The sequence below is a fragment of the Diorhabda carinulata genome, chromosome 4, assembly GCF_026250575.1.
Source record: "Diorhabda carinulata isolate Delta chromosome 4, icDioCari1.1, whole genome shotgun sequence".
Lineage (NCBI taxonomy): Eukaryota > Metazoa > Arthropoda > Insecta > Coleoptera > Chrysomelidae > Diorhabda > Diorhabda carinulata.
Window position 1 is genome coordinate 25,986,277 of NC_079463.1, and position 17,855 is coordinate 26,004,131.

The 17,855-nt window shown below is 31.2% G+C and overlaps 2 protein-coding genes across 3 annotated transcripts; both read left to right on the forward strand.

The window, feature by feature from the left end:
• The first annotated feature begins 10,533 nt into the window (after window positions 1-10,533).
• Window positions 10,534-12,773, forward strand: LOC130892562 (lipid droplet-associated hydrolase). 2 transcript variants are annotated; one of them, XM_057798028.1, is made up of 4 exons: window positions 10,534-10,670; window positions 10,730-11,113; window positions 11,187-11,789; window positions 12,431-12,773. In XM_057798028.1, exons 2-4 carry the CDS (start codon window positions 10,807-10,809, stop codon window positions 12,448-12,450), a joined length of 930 nt encoding a protein of 309 aa, XP_057654011.1. In that variant the 5' UTR covers window positions 10,534-10,670; window positions 10,730-10,806; the 3' UTR covers window positions 12,451-12,773. The 2 variants fall into 2 exon arrangements, with proteins under 2 accessions (XP_057654011.1, XP_057654010.1); XM_057798027.1 differs by having other exon boundaries at window positions 10,545-10,670; window positions 10,730-11,109; window positions 11,183-11,789.
• Window positions 12,774-14,364: 1,591 nt separating this feature from the next.
• LOC130892563 (60S ribosomal protein L38) lies at window positions 14,365-16,863 on the forward strand. The gene is made up of 4 exons (XM_057798029.1): window positions 14,365-14,517; window positions 14,598-14,658; window positions 14,711-14,833; window positions 16,796-16,863. The coding sequence occupies exons 1-4, from the start codon at window positions 14,515-14,517 to the stop codon at window positions 16,819-16,821; spliced, it is 213 nt and encodes a 70-aa protein (XP_057654012.1). The 5' UTR covers window positions 14,365-14,514; the 3' UTR covers window positions 16,822-16,863.
• The last annotated feature ends 992 nt before the right edge of the window (window positions 16,864-17,855 follow it).

The window sequence follows — 17,855 nt, forward strand, 5'->3', positions numbered from 1 at the left end:
TTTAAAAATATATCATGATAGTCTACATATAATGACTATGAAAATAAGCGAGCAAAAACTAAGTCGATGATAATAAGACGAAAGTATAAGGGCACTTAAGAATCAAATATAGAGCATGTCAAAAGCACGACACTCACACAATATGGAAGAATGGAACAAGACATAAACGAAGCAGCTGGAAGATTATTTATTGCAATCAAGACACAGTTTCTAGCCAAAAAGGAAATCCCAAAACAAATAAAAACAGAAATATATAAAATGTAGCCACAACCATATCAACATTTGGATCTGAGAAATGGACACTCAAACAAAAACAAAAAAATTAAATACAATGTACAGAAATGAGATTTCTGAGGAAAATAAAATAGATAAAATAGATGAAACAATTGAGATGGTTTGGTCATGTTATGAGAATAATAAGGAGGATTTATGAAGCACAAACTTACAAAAAGAAAAAGAAAGGTAGATCGAGGAGGAGCTAGACAGGAGAAATTAAAATAGCAGGGAAAAATCGAGGAATGATATGGCTGGAAATTAAGCAAAAAGACAAGATAGGAGTGAATGGAAACTGCTGTGGAAAAATAAGCCCGCTAATAACTCAGCTCCAACATCCTCACACTTGAAAAGGTAGAAAGGCGTCAGGATTAAGTAAGTAAGAAAATAAGTAGAGACCTTGAAGCGTATGACTGTAAATCAATATATCATCCAAATACACTAGCATTCCTTTGACATCCCGGAATATTTCTGACATAGTCTTATGGAAACTTTCTAGTGCATATAAGACACTATAAGGCAGACGAGGAAATTTGTAGCGTCCAAAAGATGTTCCTCAGACACAAAGATTTGAACTAGCTTCTGAAAGCTTAAAAATGCAAAAAGCTGACTGAACATCTAAGTACTAAAATAATTGGCTTCAGCTAACTTCGAACGCATATTTTCTATAGTTGGAAGATGGTAGTGATATTTACCACTTTATTTAAGTTTCTTGGGTCTAAACAAACTCTAGTGAACTCACCCATTCACTCGGTTCATTTACCTTACTATGATATTTAAAGAAAACAGTTTTTAATCTTTTATGCAAATTTACATTTACACTATTGACTGACTCCGACTTATTCATATCAAGGTATCCAATATTTTTAGTTAGACAAAAATCTCCTTTACGGTGACACAATTGTTACAAATTACATTATGTACTGGACATTTTTGGCGATCTATTTGACCGCAACATTTAACTTTGATTTTTAGATCCGTGACTTTGTAAACCTTGACTTCTGAATTTTCATGTAACTGCTGTGCCTGAATTTGAGTTATTTCAATGCTCTATGTAATTTTAATTGCCTTTTCTCTGTTAAGATTATCTTCTTGAAGAAGTTTCTTCTTTGTAACTGAATTAAAAATAGTTTAGTGCGAATATAATGAAGAAATATTGCGACTTTTCTCCCATCATGTTGTTCAAGACCACTCGCCCTCATAAATATTTTAAAATGTTGTAACCGTTTGGCCCAGTAGTTGGCTAAATTTCCATCCAGAGACAAAGGTGATATGTGATTTCCATTGAACTTTTGGGAAGTCTTTTGGTCGGTGGAGACTCTGACTTCATTTCCATCATTACTGGACATTTTTTATATGAAATTTTAGGTTATGTTTTAAAACTCGTGATCTCGAGTATTTTCACAAACTTTTTCATAGGTTTTTAACAACTTGACACCATTTTAGCATAAAACAATTAGACACAATTATATATTTAGCACTTTTATTATTTAAATTAAATATAGAAACAAAAGTTAAGCGAGACCTCACATCGTGACGACCAGATGATAATCCACGAATTTCTTGGTCTCCATTATACAACATTAACATATAAAAAAATAGCCTGGTTTACTCTGCTCTATAAAAGTATTACTAGTAGCCTATTACTAAGAAGCTAGACATAAATCTTATAACAACCAGATCCGATGTAAAATGTATCGCAGAAATTGCAGAAAACGGTGATTTTTTTATTTCAATTTCCGTATTTACTGAACACAATGATAGTGATACCCTCCGATTTTTTCCGTTGTTAAACTAAATAGAACCAAGTTGGAATTTATGGAACCGTTGGCGATATTCATACTGAACACACCTTTACACCAACACTCACAATTACACTCTCTGACGCGAGTTTCGATAACCAAGTTATCGTCTTTATAGACTGAAGGTAAAGGTAAAGAGTTTACGTCTGAAGACTATAACTTGGTTATCGAAACGCGCGTCAGATAGTGTAAATTGTGAGTGTTGGTGTAGTGGTGGTGTTAACAGTGTATTCAGTATAAATAGAACCATAAAATGATATGAAAACAATCGTATCGATAGATAAGTTGAAGACTGTATCAGTAAATAAATATCAAAAGTGGTTCCAGAGAAACTAAACTAAAAACTAAAGTAAACAAAGTAGATAATGTTAACAAAGGATTATTCTCTGAGGAGAAAAACAAGATTTTCATTATTTCTTATACGATACTCCTTAGTTGTGACGAAACATCAACGAATGAACTTTTGTAAATAATTAATAATTTGAAATGTATTTTAATCAAGCTATCAATTGATAGTTAAGTCGTGATATTTATATTATTTTCTATATTCTTTTTGTAGTAAATATGAACATTTTTAAATAAGGCTTAGAATGGCTTGTCTAAACTTTGTACCTGAGAAATTAGCAGAAATCTATGGATTTTAAATAAAAATATTTTTTTTATTTCAAGATTTTTTGAGAAATTCATAGATAAGCTAATTAGTTTTTTCATAACTTTAAGGAGTAAACTCCACCTTAGAATTTGAAAAAATATTTTTATTTATATGTATAAAAATATATAGCCATAAATATAAAAATAATTCATGTAACCGATATTTTACATAATTGTTATTAACAAACATCATCGTAACCGAGCTTTGGTTTTAAAATGATAACCTGAAACTGAACATTCTTTTCTTTATTCATAATAAGGTGTAGTTTTCTTTTACATAACATTGTCGAGTTGTATTTATGCTTGTATTTTTTTATTAACTTAATTACTAAAAATTCGATGTTGTTTTATGATACTAACAATCTCAATAAAAATAGTTTTCCAAGTTGTAGTATCTGACAACCGCGTGATGCACAAAAATAGTTATTTGTGCAACAAGTGAGTAAAGTAATACTTTTTTTCACGAGTAGGACGATTTGACCGGCAATTCCTACGAGTGGAAAAAAAATTACGAGTTTCATACAAAATTTTTCCTACGTCCGAAGACCTAAAAAAATTCGACAAGACTTTTATCAATTTTGGTTTTTTAATAGTAATATTAAAAGTACAACTGTGAGCATTATTAATTTGAAGCGAAGAAGAATTTACATTACTATTGGTACTTGAATTTGCAACATTTCAACGAGTTCAAAGAAATAACATCGTCTATAGTTGTATCACTACTTATTGGATTGTTGGTAGAATTGGAAACATTTACAATGTGCTTGTAGTCGAACTAGTTGTTCCTGTTAAAATTTTCACTGCGGAATCCATTTTGTTTTTTATTGGGTCCTCTACGTAACCCTCCGCAACTGTGTTGGATTTCCACCCACCGCGCTTCTTTAGTTGATTTATATCACCACCGGAATCCACTAAAGAGATGCCGAAGAGCGTCGAAATGTATGCCCAATGTAGTTTTTCGGATTAGGTAAATTCAAATATGTTGGTATTGATAACTACAAGGTGGGTTTTGTATTTTCCATTTCTGTACCGCAAAAAGAAATGATCTGTTTGGGCATTTGTTGGTCGTTGGTTTTTATATTTTTTATAAATGTTTTCCAGGTTTAATCTATTGTCAGATATTTTACCAATAACAGTAAATCGACGTTGAACATGAGTTTTTATATCAGGTACTGTGATAATTAAAACATTTCCGGTATTATTTCATCATTTTATATAATTCCTCCTTCCGCAGATCTCCTAAGAATCTAAGCTTACATTAAAATTTTTTGCTGTCATACCTTATGCATGAGATAATGATATTCTGGAGCTTGCAACAGAAACTTCTTAATTTCTTCACGGGCAACTGTTTTAGATTTTTGGAGTCTATAGTCAACTGATTTATTTTTCAAATATGCAATGAATTTCGTATATTTACTGATGTCTACGTCGTTATTTACCATTAGGGTGCCTTTCAGTTTTGAATGTGTGCACCAAAGTGTTGAAGACTTCCACATTTTGGATTTAGTTCCAAACTAAGCTAGTAACACACTTTTGTGAAGCTGTGTATGTCTTTTTTAGAACGCTATTCCATAAAAGAATTATATTCCTTTAAATTACTGTTCCTTGGATTTCTCAGGGAGAAAATTCATAGTCGCTGCAGTTGCCGATTCATAACATCTTCTGGTGTGCAGTTTAAACTTTCTTCACTATTACTCTTCATCACCAATAATAATACTACACTCCTTCGAATTAGACAAAACCAATTTTGCAATTGCCGTAAAAAATAACACGTTACGGCACTATTTTTAAGGCAAATGCGTGAAAAATTGAACGACTACTTTTACTTTTAGAAATTACATTCTTTATGAATGCAAACGAATGATAAAAAAAACGTGAATATTATAACGGACGTAGAAAAAAGATATTATGAACGCTGCAATTTGGAAATCGTAGAAAATCTGTTGAAATGTCTTAATTTATCAAAATTTCATAGCTAACGTATTAATTATATTAGTTATATTTGGTATGAACATAAAAGTTTGTTTCAAAAAATTTAGTCTTGATTTAAAAGTGAAACGGTCACTAATTTGGTAATAAATGGGAAAAAATCCATGCAGTGCATTGTGGTATTTCGTCAATGACCCATTATTGTGTTTAGCATTTTTAATCATTTACAAAGTTTATATCGTCATAGTAGTGTCTCATTTTACTTTGATAGTCGGAGAGCTGGTCGCCACCTCGACTAAGATACTCACCACAAAGATACAATCTTTTGTATGATTTGATTTAATTACAGTTGAGTACCAAAACATACTTATGCCTGGGGTGGTTGCAAGATTGTCCCCTTTATTTTTATAATTGTAAATTATTTTAAAAATTTTTTTTCACATGTCTGCCGTTGACATATGTTTTAATCTATATTATCTGGAATCCACAAAAAAAAATTGCAGAATATAATAATATAATTAGCATATAAATCCATAGCAAAAATTAAACCAGTAAGCAGCTTGTCCGGATGATATCGATATGATTTCAATTAGTAACTGATTGTGCATTTTTTTGCATTGTAAAATATTGAGCCTTTAACTAATTCTGAAGGTGCAACGATTTTTCTGAAATTGGAGAAGCGTGCTTACGAATTAGGCAAACGGATTCAAAGATGAATAAGGAAGATTCAGAATTTTTTAAACTTTTAAAGAAGTCCTTGTAGTGAGCCCTACTGTTTAATACGAGTAAATATCTAACAGCTCTCTTTTGTAATTTGAAGATTCGCTCAAAGAATATAAAGAAACCATGGATCTAAGGTAAAAAAAGACGAAACAAAAATGTATAAAAAACAGTATAAATACCAATATTCATATAAGAAGTGTGATAAAAAAATTAGATAAATGAATTTTTATAGTAAAATTCAGTTACACATTATTTATTTCAACTACTAAAACCTCATGTAAAACATTCAGACTCACTTCACCAAAAGGATCAGTATTCGTTCCAAAAGGACCAATCTAACCTAATCAAAGACTAATACCAATTTAAATGGGATAAATTTTTATAATAATTACTGCTGGTAATTAGAATGGATCACATTTGCGGTGGAGATCTCATAGTCTAAGAGCTTGTCGCCACCTCGACTAATGTACTCGCCACAAAGCTACAGTTTTTTATGCTTGATTTAATTATAGTTAAGTATCAAAACGTACTTCTGTCTGAGGTGGCGCGGTTGCAAGATTACCCCCCTTATTTTTATAATTGTAAATTTTTATCAACATTAATTGTATCGACTTATTATTTCAACAAATATCTATTCTTTTATTCCTACTCGAGAGAAAAAAAATTCAACACTAGAAAACTGAAGTGATATATTTTTTGTAATTATATTATTTTATATTTTAGGTCCAGATCATACTGATTTTTAGTGTACTGGTCGGTACCGAAGAAAAGAAGAGATTTAATATTTTTGAAGAGTTTTTTTTTAGTGAAACACTCACTAGCAATTAGGCATTTTTGAAATCGCAAAGTGTGATTGTGTTGCTTGAAGAACACGCATTTTTAATCCTATTTCTAAAGCGATACATGATTCAAGTCTATACATTTTTTGTTAACTACGATGTTGTTTTAATGCCAGGATTGTTATTTTGTTTCAGCAATTAAAATGTTCATAAAATCTATTATAAGGTATTATATATAAATATAAATAATTGTAAATTAAAACGTGTAAATAAATCTAGGCATCTAAATCAAGTAAAACTTATGCATTATTATTAAAAACTGCTCATGTTGAGAATGTGAAGAAAATGTATGTATTTTCGAATAAATGTTTCGACTAAGCAATGCTATTTTTATTAATAACAATTACAAAGAAAGTAAAAGTTATTATTTTGCAATTTCCTTACTTTTCACTTATCCATTTTCTATTATATAACACGATACAGATACACATAGTGTGCTGACTTGTCGGCTCAAATTTGACACGCCTATAATTTAGGCTGCAGCGTCGATTTATTTGTAACAATTATATACAGTAGAATCCGTCATTACATACAAAGCGTTTCGTGAAAAAAAACTTTTATGTAAATATATATGTACTTAAGTATTTTAATAGAGAAACATAGTAAACATATTAAATCAAAATTAAAATTGCACGTAATAAGTACTAACGATACATGTGTTTACTATTTTTCAATTTTTAATATAAGTAATCTGTAATTATTTGTCTCTGCTTTTGTTTTTTAATTTTATTGTAACAACAATCTCTAATACTATTGTGTATAGAAGACATCGCTATAGTCAAATTATCATTTCCAATATTGCTATGAACAAATCGTGATAGTAATTCTGCAGCCTTTAATGCCTCTTCTGCGGTAGGACTTCCTCTTCCCCATCACTTTCGAGTTGTTCCTTAGCATTAATGTTCTGTACGATATTTTCATCAGTGGGTTCTTCGGATGTGAGGAGAGCGCGATGTCAACATAACCTTCCCACATTTCCGGTGCTGCTAAAGAATCTGAATTTAGGTTTCGTGACAACAAAGATAAAGGGACGTCATCTGCTTCATCAAATTCATGAACAGGCAAACCGTCGTGGTTCTCAATGAATCCTACATGTTTGAAACAGTTGTGAATGGTACTTTGTGGCATTTTGTTCCAAGCATCATTAACCATCAGACTTGCATATAGCACCGTTATTTTTGTAAAAGAGTTGCTTTTATTAGCATCAAGACAATTAATCATTTTGAGCACAAGGTTCTTTCTAAAATTCGTTTTGAATGATCGGGTTATTCCCTGATCATTTGGCTGTAGTACTGATGTAATCGGCGGAAGGAAAGCGAGTATTATAGATTTTAAATCAGTAACTTTTGGATGTGCCGAGCAATTATCAACAGCAAAAAAATCTTTTTCTTCTTCTTCACCAGATCACGATACCAATCTCGAAGCCATTTTTCAAAAAGTTCCGACACTTCTAAAACATCTTGGTTTTTGCGTCATTCCAATAATGAGCAATTTCTCTTTCTCTGTGCCGCTCATATTTGCTGCTACCGTGACAGTTATTCTATCTTTCGACAACTTGCCTCCACTTCAATTCTCACCTTTAAATTTTAAAGTTTTGTCCGGCATTAATTTGTAAAACAGTCCGATTTCATCCGAATTAAATATCTCATCATCAGAAAAGTGTCGTAGATTCGGCCACACAGATGTCAACAGACTATTTTTCCCGTCACAAGATTATGTTGAACTTTAAAACGACTTATTCAGCTTGCAGAACAATTGAAGTCGAGAATACCAAAACGTGCGATAAAAACATTTGCCTTTTCCTGTAGCATAGGTCCGCTGATAGGTATTCCTTTGTTTCTCGTGATTTTAAACCACTCTCTCAACCCTTCCGTTCTGCTCTGGCGTGTGTACATTCGTAAATGGGTGAAAGAATCCCAACTTGTCCATCATTTGTTTGGTTTTTGCATTTTTCAGTTCAGTGCCATTATCAGATCTCAGACTCTTCACTCTCCTCTCTAGCTGAGTTTCAGCAAGTCTCAGGTAGCTTCCAATCTCCTCAGGGGCCTCACTTTTCGTCTGCATAAAGTAACAGCTTCGGTAGTGGGTGAAGTCAACCTTAAACATGAGCCAATACTTGGTGCCTCCTAGCGACGGGATGTTCATCTCTCCAGACAAGATCTAATGGCTGCTGGGCTGTCTTGGGGGTGTGAGGATCGATGCTGCTTGCCATATGCACACCCTGTGCACACATAATCATTGTAGTCATCAGCATATTTTATTCCTTTCCTTTTCCGTATGTCCTTCACATACTATACATTTTGAGGGGCGAGTCTCTCGTGCCACACTTTGATCGACTGGACTATCAGACTTGTCTCGTCTTCTCTCCTGAGCATCATTTTGTAGAGATTTCCTTTACACTTTGCAATTGCCACAATTTCCCTGCCATCTGGACTATAGAATATTGAGTCGTTTTCGTTTGCCTTCTGTACATGTCCCTTGTCTACTGAGAAAAGATTAAAGTTGAGATTATTTGGTACGTAGATCACATCCTCAAGTACCATTGTATACCACTTCTGACCATCCAAAGCCTGGTTGAGTTTCCAATCACAATTGGAATTACAATGGTTTGTACAGCTCGACAAGCTGTTTGTTTTCATCATCACGGGATTCGCATTCTCTTGCAAAGTGTCCTGTCTTTTTACAGATATTGCATGAGTATTTCTTCTTGCAGTAGGCAATGTATTTCGCTTTGCCTTTGTACTCCTTGATCACGTGACCTGTCTTTCTACATTTGTAACATGCGAACGATGACTTGTCCTATTTGCTTGTATGACGACTTTCCTTGTTTCTCACGTTTTGCCATTAGAGCGTTGCTGGTGCTGTCCTCTGCATTTGTCGACGTTTCGATATGAAATAAATGATTTTTTATTAAAGTAACATTGATTTAAAAAACGTAAAACAACATATTGTATCATATATAATGTATGTCAATACTTCTCTGTAAACCACATTAGCACAACAGACTCTAATAGGGAATTGCATTCTTTTAAAATGAAAAGGGTAGTCTGAAGGTATAAGGGGTATGCGTGGTATAAAGACTGATTCCCCTCTGGCACATCCGGTTATAATTGTAGCCTCGAGTGAGAGATATTTTTACGAAACAAAATTATTATTTCTGAAAACGGTCTCCTTCACATTATGAAATAATCATATATTTATGCAGAATTGGCTGCGTAATAAGCTGGAAACTCAATTTCATATTAAACCCTTTTTAAAGAAATTTCCAAAAACGGAGAAATCAGTTTTTAGATATGCACACGGGACCCATTTCTAAGAAAGAATCGTTTTGATATCTCATTTCGTCATGAAGAATTGCTAAATGTATGGTTCCGTAATAAAAATTTTTGTTCAACCCTTTGAACTCTTTCCAAGTCGAATTTTGGAAATCGCAGAAATTTGTTTTTAGGTACTTGTACGGAGAATGTTTTAGTGCAAAAACGAAGTCGATATCTCAATTAGTGGCCTAGAAAAACGAAAAAATCGAATTTGCAAACATACCCCGTTTTACCCCTTTAAAATCGAAAATTCGCAAAATCCTATCTTAGCGCACCTCTACACACCGATACAAACATACCCTCAAAATTTCATGTCTCTATCTTTAATAGCCTTGACTGGGCGTTGACGAGTGAATAAATCAGTCAGTCAGGACATCCTCTTTTATAGACATAGATAATATATAAAAAACAATATTATTAAATTGATTGATTCAATAATTTTGCTAATCATATTTTAAATAAATCATATTGTATTTTACGAAACAGGCAGGAAATTATATTCATTGTAAATCACATGCGGCCTTATGAATGTGAACTTCAACTGGTAAATTCAATAACCATGTAAATAAAACATATAGATATGTCTTTCCATCAAATATTACTTTTGGAATCAAAAGAAAATTTTATAACAAGTATACAACATACATTATACTTCACATTTCGATTCCAACGTGACGTCACATGAGTATGTGTATTGTGCTATATAATCAATAAAATTCTTCTTCTCCGATCAAATCAGTCAAGGAAATTATAAAATATTTCTAGCAAGGTACACATACACAAAGAGAACAAAAAGTGAAGATACATTCTTTGGAATTGATATTCACAAATAGTGATAGGATAACTTGAAATATACAAAAATTATCGTTTAAAATTATCCAATATATTCAAAAAAAAAGGTTACTTCTATAATATACGAAAATCAATCCCAGCTAAGTGGATTTGGGTAAATATCTTGGGACAAGGAGTTATTTTAGAAAAAAGAAGAAGAATTGTCACAGGTACATACCATCATAGACAAACTATGTCTATGCATTGTACATTATGGGCGAAGGTTGAAAATATTTAATTAATTATTCTTATGAAGATATGATACATACCGTTACAGCAAGTAGCATTTGGACCCAATAGAACAGGTACGCTTTTCACGTCATATTTAATTTAATTATTAAAAAAACCGGTTAATGTGTTTTAGCCTACGGTTTATAAATGGAAAGTTAAGTTAAATTTCAAATACTTGTATCCAGTTCGATCAAAAAATTTGAAAACAAAATGCTTCAGACCATAAATGAAACTTACATAGAACTTAATTCAGTACCAACAAAAATATCAACAATAGGTAAAACCATTGGAGATGCTTTTGAAGTTGGTGAAAATCTAGTTATAATAATACCAGGCAATCCAGGGATTAATAGTTTCTATGATAAATTTGCAAAAAGAATTCATGAAAAATTGAAATGTTCTGTTTGGTGTGTAGGACATGCTGGGCATAATTTATCACAGCCTTTGAAAACTGTACCAAATTACAAGGATAATACTGACCTTTATGGATTAAAAGGTCAAGTTCAAAATAAAGTAAGTACTTGATATAAATTGATTCCTCCATCTCTCATTTATTTAATATATCAACGTTTTTTCTTTTTTTAAGGTAGATTTCTTTGCAAAATATATTCCAGAAAATGCAAAGATTCATCTTATAGGACATTCCATTGGTTCTTACATGGTACTAGAACTTCTAGAAAATCCTTCTTTATCAAAACGAATAAATCATTCATATTTACTTTTTCCAACCATAGAAAACATGGCTAATAGTAAGAATGGTAAAATATTAACAAATTATGTTAAATATGTGGTATGGTTGGCAGTTCTTTTATCAGGACTATTTATGATATTCCCAAGATTTATCCAAACTGCCTTGATACATGCATATATGAGGGTAGTAGGTATACCAAATTATAACTGTGAGAACATAAGACAACTGATTAAACCAAGTGTTTTGAAAAGAGTATTTCACTTGGCTTATGAAGAAATGGATCAAGTATTGGAAAGAAATAATCTTAGCATTAAGAACAATGAGACAAAAATTAATTTACTTTATGGTAAATTTGATGGTTGGACACCAATGAGTTATTATAATAATATTAAAACTGATTTTCCAAATATTAATGCTGAAGTTACGACAATTAATCATGCTTTTGTTCTAAAAAGTAGTTATGAAGTAGCTGATATCGTTAGTGAAAAGATAACTAATCCAGGTAAGTAAAATCAATACCGTCTCTATGCATAAGCTTAGGAGGTCCAGGCTCTGGAATAATAGTGAAAAAAATAATCTATGGGATTCATATCTTTATAAAATATATGAGGATTACTATGGAATAAAAGTGATTGTAGTAAAAACAACTTGACTTATTTGACTCCGGTAATGGTAGTATCTCGTTCAAAATCTTTGAATTTTTATCAGAACATTTTACTTTTTCTTTGGTACAATGGTATGTTTCAATTGGATCTGCATAAAAAAATACTTGAGATAAATGTTTGTAGAAATAATTGTCTAACAATACAATTAAGGCAAGCATCATTTCTCATATACGTATTCTTACTCCTGCCCTTGTTATATAATACTAACAAATATTTTCACGAAAATTAACAGCTTTTATTAAAATAATTACCTGTTTCATACACTTCTATACAGTTCTGTTAAGGCTCACCAATTTTCAGCATTTTATCACTTACTTATGTAATACAATGCAAACTTTCTATTTTCAACTTTTTTATTTCTGTTGATAGCTTTTTCTGAGCACCACTTTGATATTTTCATTTTGATGTAAACATGTTTTAAATTATTAAACAAACTTTGGAATTACAGTTATTACTGAAGTTACTGGTTTTGTTACAGAAAAGTGTAACCTGGCATAAGAAGCTTCTACAAGATGCAACAAATCCAGATGAAGCCCTACTATAGTGTATGTGTTGTGGATACCTAATTGAGTGGCGGTAAATTAAAAAAAGTAGCAGATATATTCAGAACTAAAATATTTTTTTGATACAGAAACACCTAACCAAGGTGATGTAAAAAATAAAAACCGTCAATTATGTCTGTGTCCATAGGTGGTGGTACGCAAGGATATTTAAATATATTTGTCTCCGATTCATTTCCTATGTTTTAATTATATTTTCTATGTTTTGTCTACGTTGTAGTTACATATGTGCTAATTAAAAAAAATTAATTGAGAAAACAATTAATTACATTATTTATTTCTTAAATATTTTAAATATAAAAAATAAGTTGATAAAATTTAATGGGAAATACATAGATTAAGGTATAACACTCTTATGGAGTATCTTATAGCGTACACTCGGGTTGCCCGTCTTCAAAGTGGAGTGCCAAAATTTCTAACAGTCGGGGGTTAGGCAACAATTTTTTTCTAAAACTAGAAAGTTCAAACTTTCATTTGATACCAAAATCATGCTTTAACTAATAAGCTAAGCCACTATACCAAAATTTAGAAAATCAAAAAATGGTTGCCTAGTCAAGTGACTGACTGGGACCTATAATTCATATATCATTGTTTTCGTCTATTTGAGTACTACCTTTTCCAATAATATATGTCCTTTAATCGATCAGGTACCTTTTTCAGCGGCCGGCTCTCGGACAACTACGGCTGAGTTTATATAGTGCTATATTTCATTCATATTTAATTAACTGTGATGATGATGATTTTTTTAGCAAGTATATATGTATGTAAGAGACATATAAAAGTACTATATAGCTATATACATATCCATTTTTTATTCCATGTGCTTTTAAATAATATTTAAACAAATTTCCGAAAAAATTTGGATCTTTATTCGCTCAATTTCCAATCGAAATAAAGGTGCAAAACGTAAAGAATCAGATTAATCTGAAACAATTGGGGGCAGAGATTGATTAGAGCAGTAGTAATTTGAACAATATCATCTAATACAATTTTATCCTCACCCCTTTGGGTACAAAGTAAAGTAGTAGTACTATAGTTTACTATCGAGCAAAAAGCAAGCATCTTTTGCCATTTGACAATGTTTTTCACAAAAATATCTAAAAAATTCACAAAATATCTAAAAAAGGGTATTTTACCATACAAAGAAGTCTAGTTGTCATCCTCTTCTTAACCAAGCATAAAGAAATTAATTCCATGTCGATATCATGTTTTAAGTTATTAAAACTTATGTTAGTTAAGATAGGTAATGTAAGAAATTCATGTTTGGCACCACATGGCTGCATTTAACCAATAGTAAGACTAATTCTTATTTGTTGCTTGAACCCAGCATAAGTGAAATTTTCAATGAATAATTAAGCCAAAGCGTTTAGATTATATGTTCAGTAAGCATATATATGACATAGTTACAGCTGTTTTACACATGTATTTGTAATAGAATTATGCCGGGCTTAACCAGCAATTCCATGTACTCTGGAGCAAAATTTCGCACTTCTTCAAGAAGCGCAGTAAAACTGATAATAATGAAGTTTAAAAACAAACAAATAACTTTACAAGGCAAATACGTTTGCATACAGAAGCTTACGGCAAAAGCATTTACCCACCCCACGGCGGCCATTTTGAAATGGGATCAGCTTATTCTGGCCCAGTTCATATGAAAATAGAAGAGTACTTATTGAGACCTCGGTGTAAACTAAGCCTAAGAATTGTAACTTCTGATATCAATCCAATCTTTTCTTGAAAAATAGCATATTTTTCCTACACAAATAAACATCACTATCATAAATATGTATGTTACAATTTTCGCTGGACTGGAGCCGGTATTAAGATATCATATAAAACTGCCTAGGAATGTTACATGATTTCAGTTAGTGTACCTGTCACTTGTCGTTTGTCCTTTAGTGCATGAACCATTTATATTGTTGGTGATATTTTTGATCACCACCAAAAAATCTTGAAACATCGTATTTCTATATAATTCTAAATATCTACTTATCTCACGAGAATGGTAAGTATAATTCAAACTTCACTGTTTGATAAAAATTTATTTGTGCAAAAGTTATTTTACTAATATTTTTTCTATTTTAGCCACGAGAATTGACAGAAATTAAAGAATTTCTTCTGACTGCAAGAAGGAAAGATGCTAAGTGTAAGTGTTCTTAAATTTAATTGATCATTTTTAAAGTATATAATTGTTTTAGCTGTTAAAATAAAGAAAAATTCAGAAAATACCAAATTCAAAGTGCGCTGTTCCAGGTTTCTGTATACCCTAGTAATTACAGATAAGGAAAAAGCTGAAAAATTGAAGCAGTCACTTCCTCCAGGTTAGTTATATTATACTACAATGCAAAATATAAGTTATCCAATTATAATATATTAGTTTTCTTCAAAGTATGAGAATTAAGTAAGAAACCAGTTTGTCTTATATACAAAAAACACCCAATGTTTGTTTCTTTGTTAGCTGTTTCTGTTTTTAATTTGAAAAGTTTTGGTATCAAAACTGATAAGTAGGTGATGTAGATATTATACAGAGGCATGGCTTTGTTTATTTGTTTCTCTGTTGAGGGACATCAAATAGGGGAATAATTTTTTATTTTGAATCTGACCATGATATTTTTTTCTATCCCCTACTCATCTGAAATGATATATATATCATAGTAAGTACACACTATATATATATATATATAATATATATAGTGTGTACTTAAGTTAGAACCATATGGAACACGCTTTTATTAGTGATTTTAGGAAAAAAAGTTATTCTTGATAAAAAGTTCTGCATGGTCCAAAAGTTAAAATGCAACCATCAGATATTAATTTTTTAAAGCAGTATACGAGGTTTGTTAAAAAATTTAAATTTATTATGAAAATTCAGGTTTTATGATTATTTACTAATCATTTGTCTAAATTATTCTGGCGGGATAAAATTTAACGCAATCTAGGATGTCTACATGAAGTATGTGTCAGAGTGAGTTGTTGTTTATAACAGTACAATGAAAATGGCAAATTTACTAAATCATAAGGCAAAAATAGAACTAGAGAGGCCACAAATATTTTTAATAATAGACATCAGCATAGAAACATTAGGCATTCAACAGTTACAAAAATTTTAAAGAAATTTAAGGTTAGTGGAAGTATAGAAAATAAATTTAAGAATAAGCACCAAAAACTGGTTGTGAATAAAGACACTGAATTTGAAGTGATGCTTTCGGTCATAGAAGACTCAAAAATGTCATTAAGAAAAAGGGCCTCTGCAATCCAAACTATTTCAGTAAGTAATACAGTGGCAAATATTTTGAAAGGTAATAAATATACATACATACAAACCGCAATTTGTACACACGTTACTACCAAGGGATTACAATATTCGTTTTGAATTCTGCGCTCTGATCCAAGGAAAGTTGGAGGAAGATCCGTTTTTTACAAGAACTATAATATTTTATGATGAGGTAACATTTTCTTCAAACGGAACCTTCTCATCATAAAATTGTCGCTGGTGACAGTAATCCAAATTAGAAAATCAAGTAAGTGATTTTTTGCTCGACCTTTAGTTGCAAGAATGTATGACAATTCGGTTCCAACAAGACGGTGCTTCCATCCATAGTACATTGAACATTAGAGTACTCCTTTAAAATATGTTTAATGGAAAGGTGATCACAGATATAGATATTTCTTGGCCTCCTAGGTCTGCTTGTGTGATTTGGCTCCCCTTGACTTTTTTTATGGGGTTAATTAAAACAGCAGGCTCATAAGCGAAGACCATTTGATGATATAGATCATTTGGAGAGGATTATTTCTGAAGAATGCCAAAAAATTACACCAAAAATTATAAGGAGAGTAATACAAAAGTTTGACAAAAGAACAATTAAATATTTTTGTTCAAAAACAGTAATAAATAAAAAGGTTATTATATTTTTAACAGGTAAGAGAGATAAATTGTATCTAGCCAGAATGATTAGTAAATAATCACAAAACTGAATTTTCATAATAAATGGCTGTAATTGCATATTTGAATATAACTTTTAATTCAAAACAACTTTACTTTACAACATTTTTCTGAATTGTAAAAAATAAAGATATTGCACAAAATTCAAATTTTTTTGACAAACCTCGTATACTGCTTTGATAAATTGATATCTGATGTTTGAATTTTAACTTTTGGACCATGCAGAACTTTTGATCAAGAATAACTTTTTTTATATAGTTCCAACTTAAGTAGACTCACTGTTTCCATTATCACTATATTCTTGCTTTAGTCATTGATCTAATATATTTCTTATTTACAGGTCTGCAAGTAAAAGAGGTCAAGTGATTAAGTATGTTTAACTAGAAATACAAAGAATTTTTATTAAAACTTGTTTTATTTTTAATAATTACCCCAAAAACATAAGTTTCTATGTTGCAATTTGTAGACCTAATAACCTGTTCTCCTTTAGAATATTATTATATAGATACTATTTTTATAATTTGGAAATGTTTGTAATCTGGAGTAGGTTATTATTCATAAATCGTCGGCTAAGAGTGTAAACCTGCTAGCTCCATTTTTGGTCCTAAATGACATTTTTATACAAAAAGAGAGAAAAACAAAACACATGAACGTCTAAAATCAGCTAAATTCACTTTAATTGTTAAATAAGCAAAAAAGTGTGATTGGGAAAACAGCCAAATCCATATAATTCAAATTGCGGGGCTAACTCCATGATTGACGCCGTTTTATTTCTTCGGCGATATAACGTATCCTTGCTAAAAAAATATTTTTTCCATGGAACAAACGTACTGATTAAAGATTTTAAAGTTGAAATCTATTATATAAAATTACAGGATCAAGGAATAATAGTTTGTAGAACAATGTTTCTTCATACTCTTAACATTGGGAGATGGATGGTCTTAAATTGGAAGAGCAATGTTTTCAGTCGATGCAAAGTCCAGAATGGACATCATAAAAAGGTGTTTATGACTTAAAAAATTTGTGTGAACAACAAAACGTAAAGCCTCTTTTTCGCACTATTTTCAATGAGGCATTTGATAACAAAAACTTGGGATGATTCATCCCTAAAAAAGATCAATGTGAGATGTGTGCTTTATATAAAGTTGGAAAATTACCTGAAGTAGATTACATAGAGTATTAAACTAAAAAAAAAGAAGCGAGGGCAGAAAAGGATAAAGAAAAAGAAAACACAAAGCTCCAAATACATAATCTGACATTTTTCAATTTAAAAAATAAAGACTGTGTCGATATCTTTTTTCTTTCAATCTATTGCGTAGCTCTGGTTTACTTTTTTAACGTTAAACTTTACACTGACACTTCTAATAAGTTATTGTTCGTTGCTATGGTAATGCAATATT

Bases quoted from the DNA above. Each gene is read 5' to 3' on its own strand.
- LOC130892562 (XM_057798028.1), top strand. From the start codon at position 10,807: ATGCTTCAGACCATAAATGAAACTTACATAGAACTTAATTCAGTACCA. The intron at 11,114-11,186 runs GTACTTGATATA...TTTTTAAGGTAG, and splicing joins TCAAGTTCAAAATAAAGTAA to ATTTCTTTGCAAAATATATT. The intron at 11,790-12,430 runs GTAAGTAAAATC...GTTTTGTTACAG, and splicing joins TGAAAAGATAACTAATCCAG to AAAAGTGTAACCTGGCATAA.
- LOC130892563 (XM_057798029.1), top strand. The intron at 14,659-14,710 runs GTAAGTGTTCTT...TAATTGTTTTAG, and splicing joins AAGAAGGAAAGATGCTAAGT to CTGTTAAAATAAAGAAAAAT. The intron at 14,834-16,795 runs GTTAGTTATATT...TCTTATTTACAG, and splicing joins GAAGCAGTCACTTCCTCCAG to GTCTGCAAGTAAAAGAGGTC.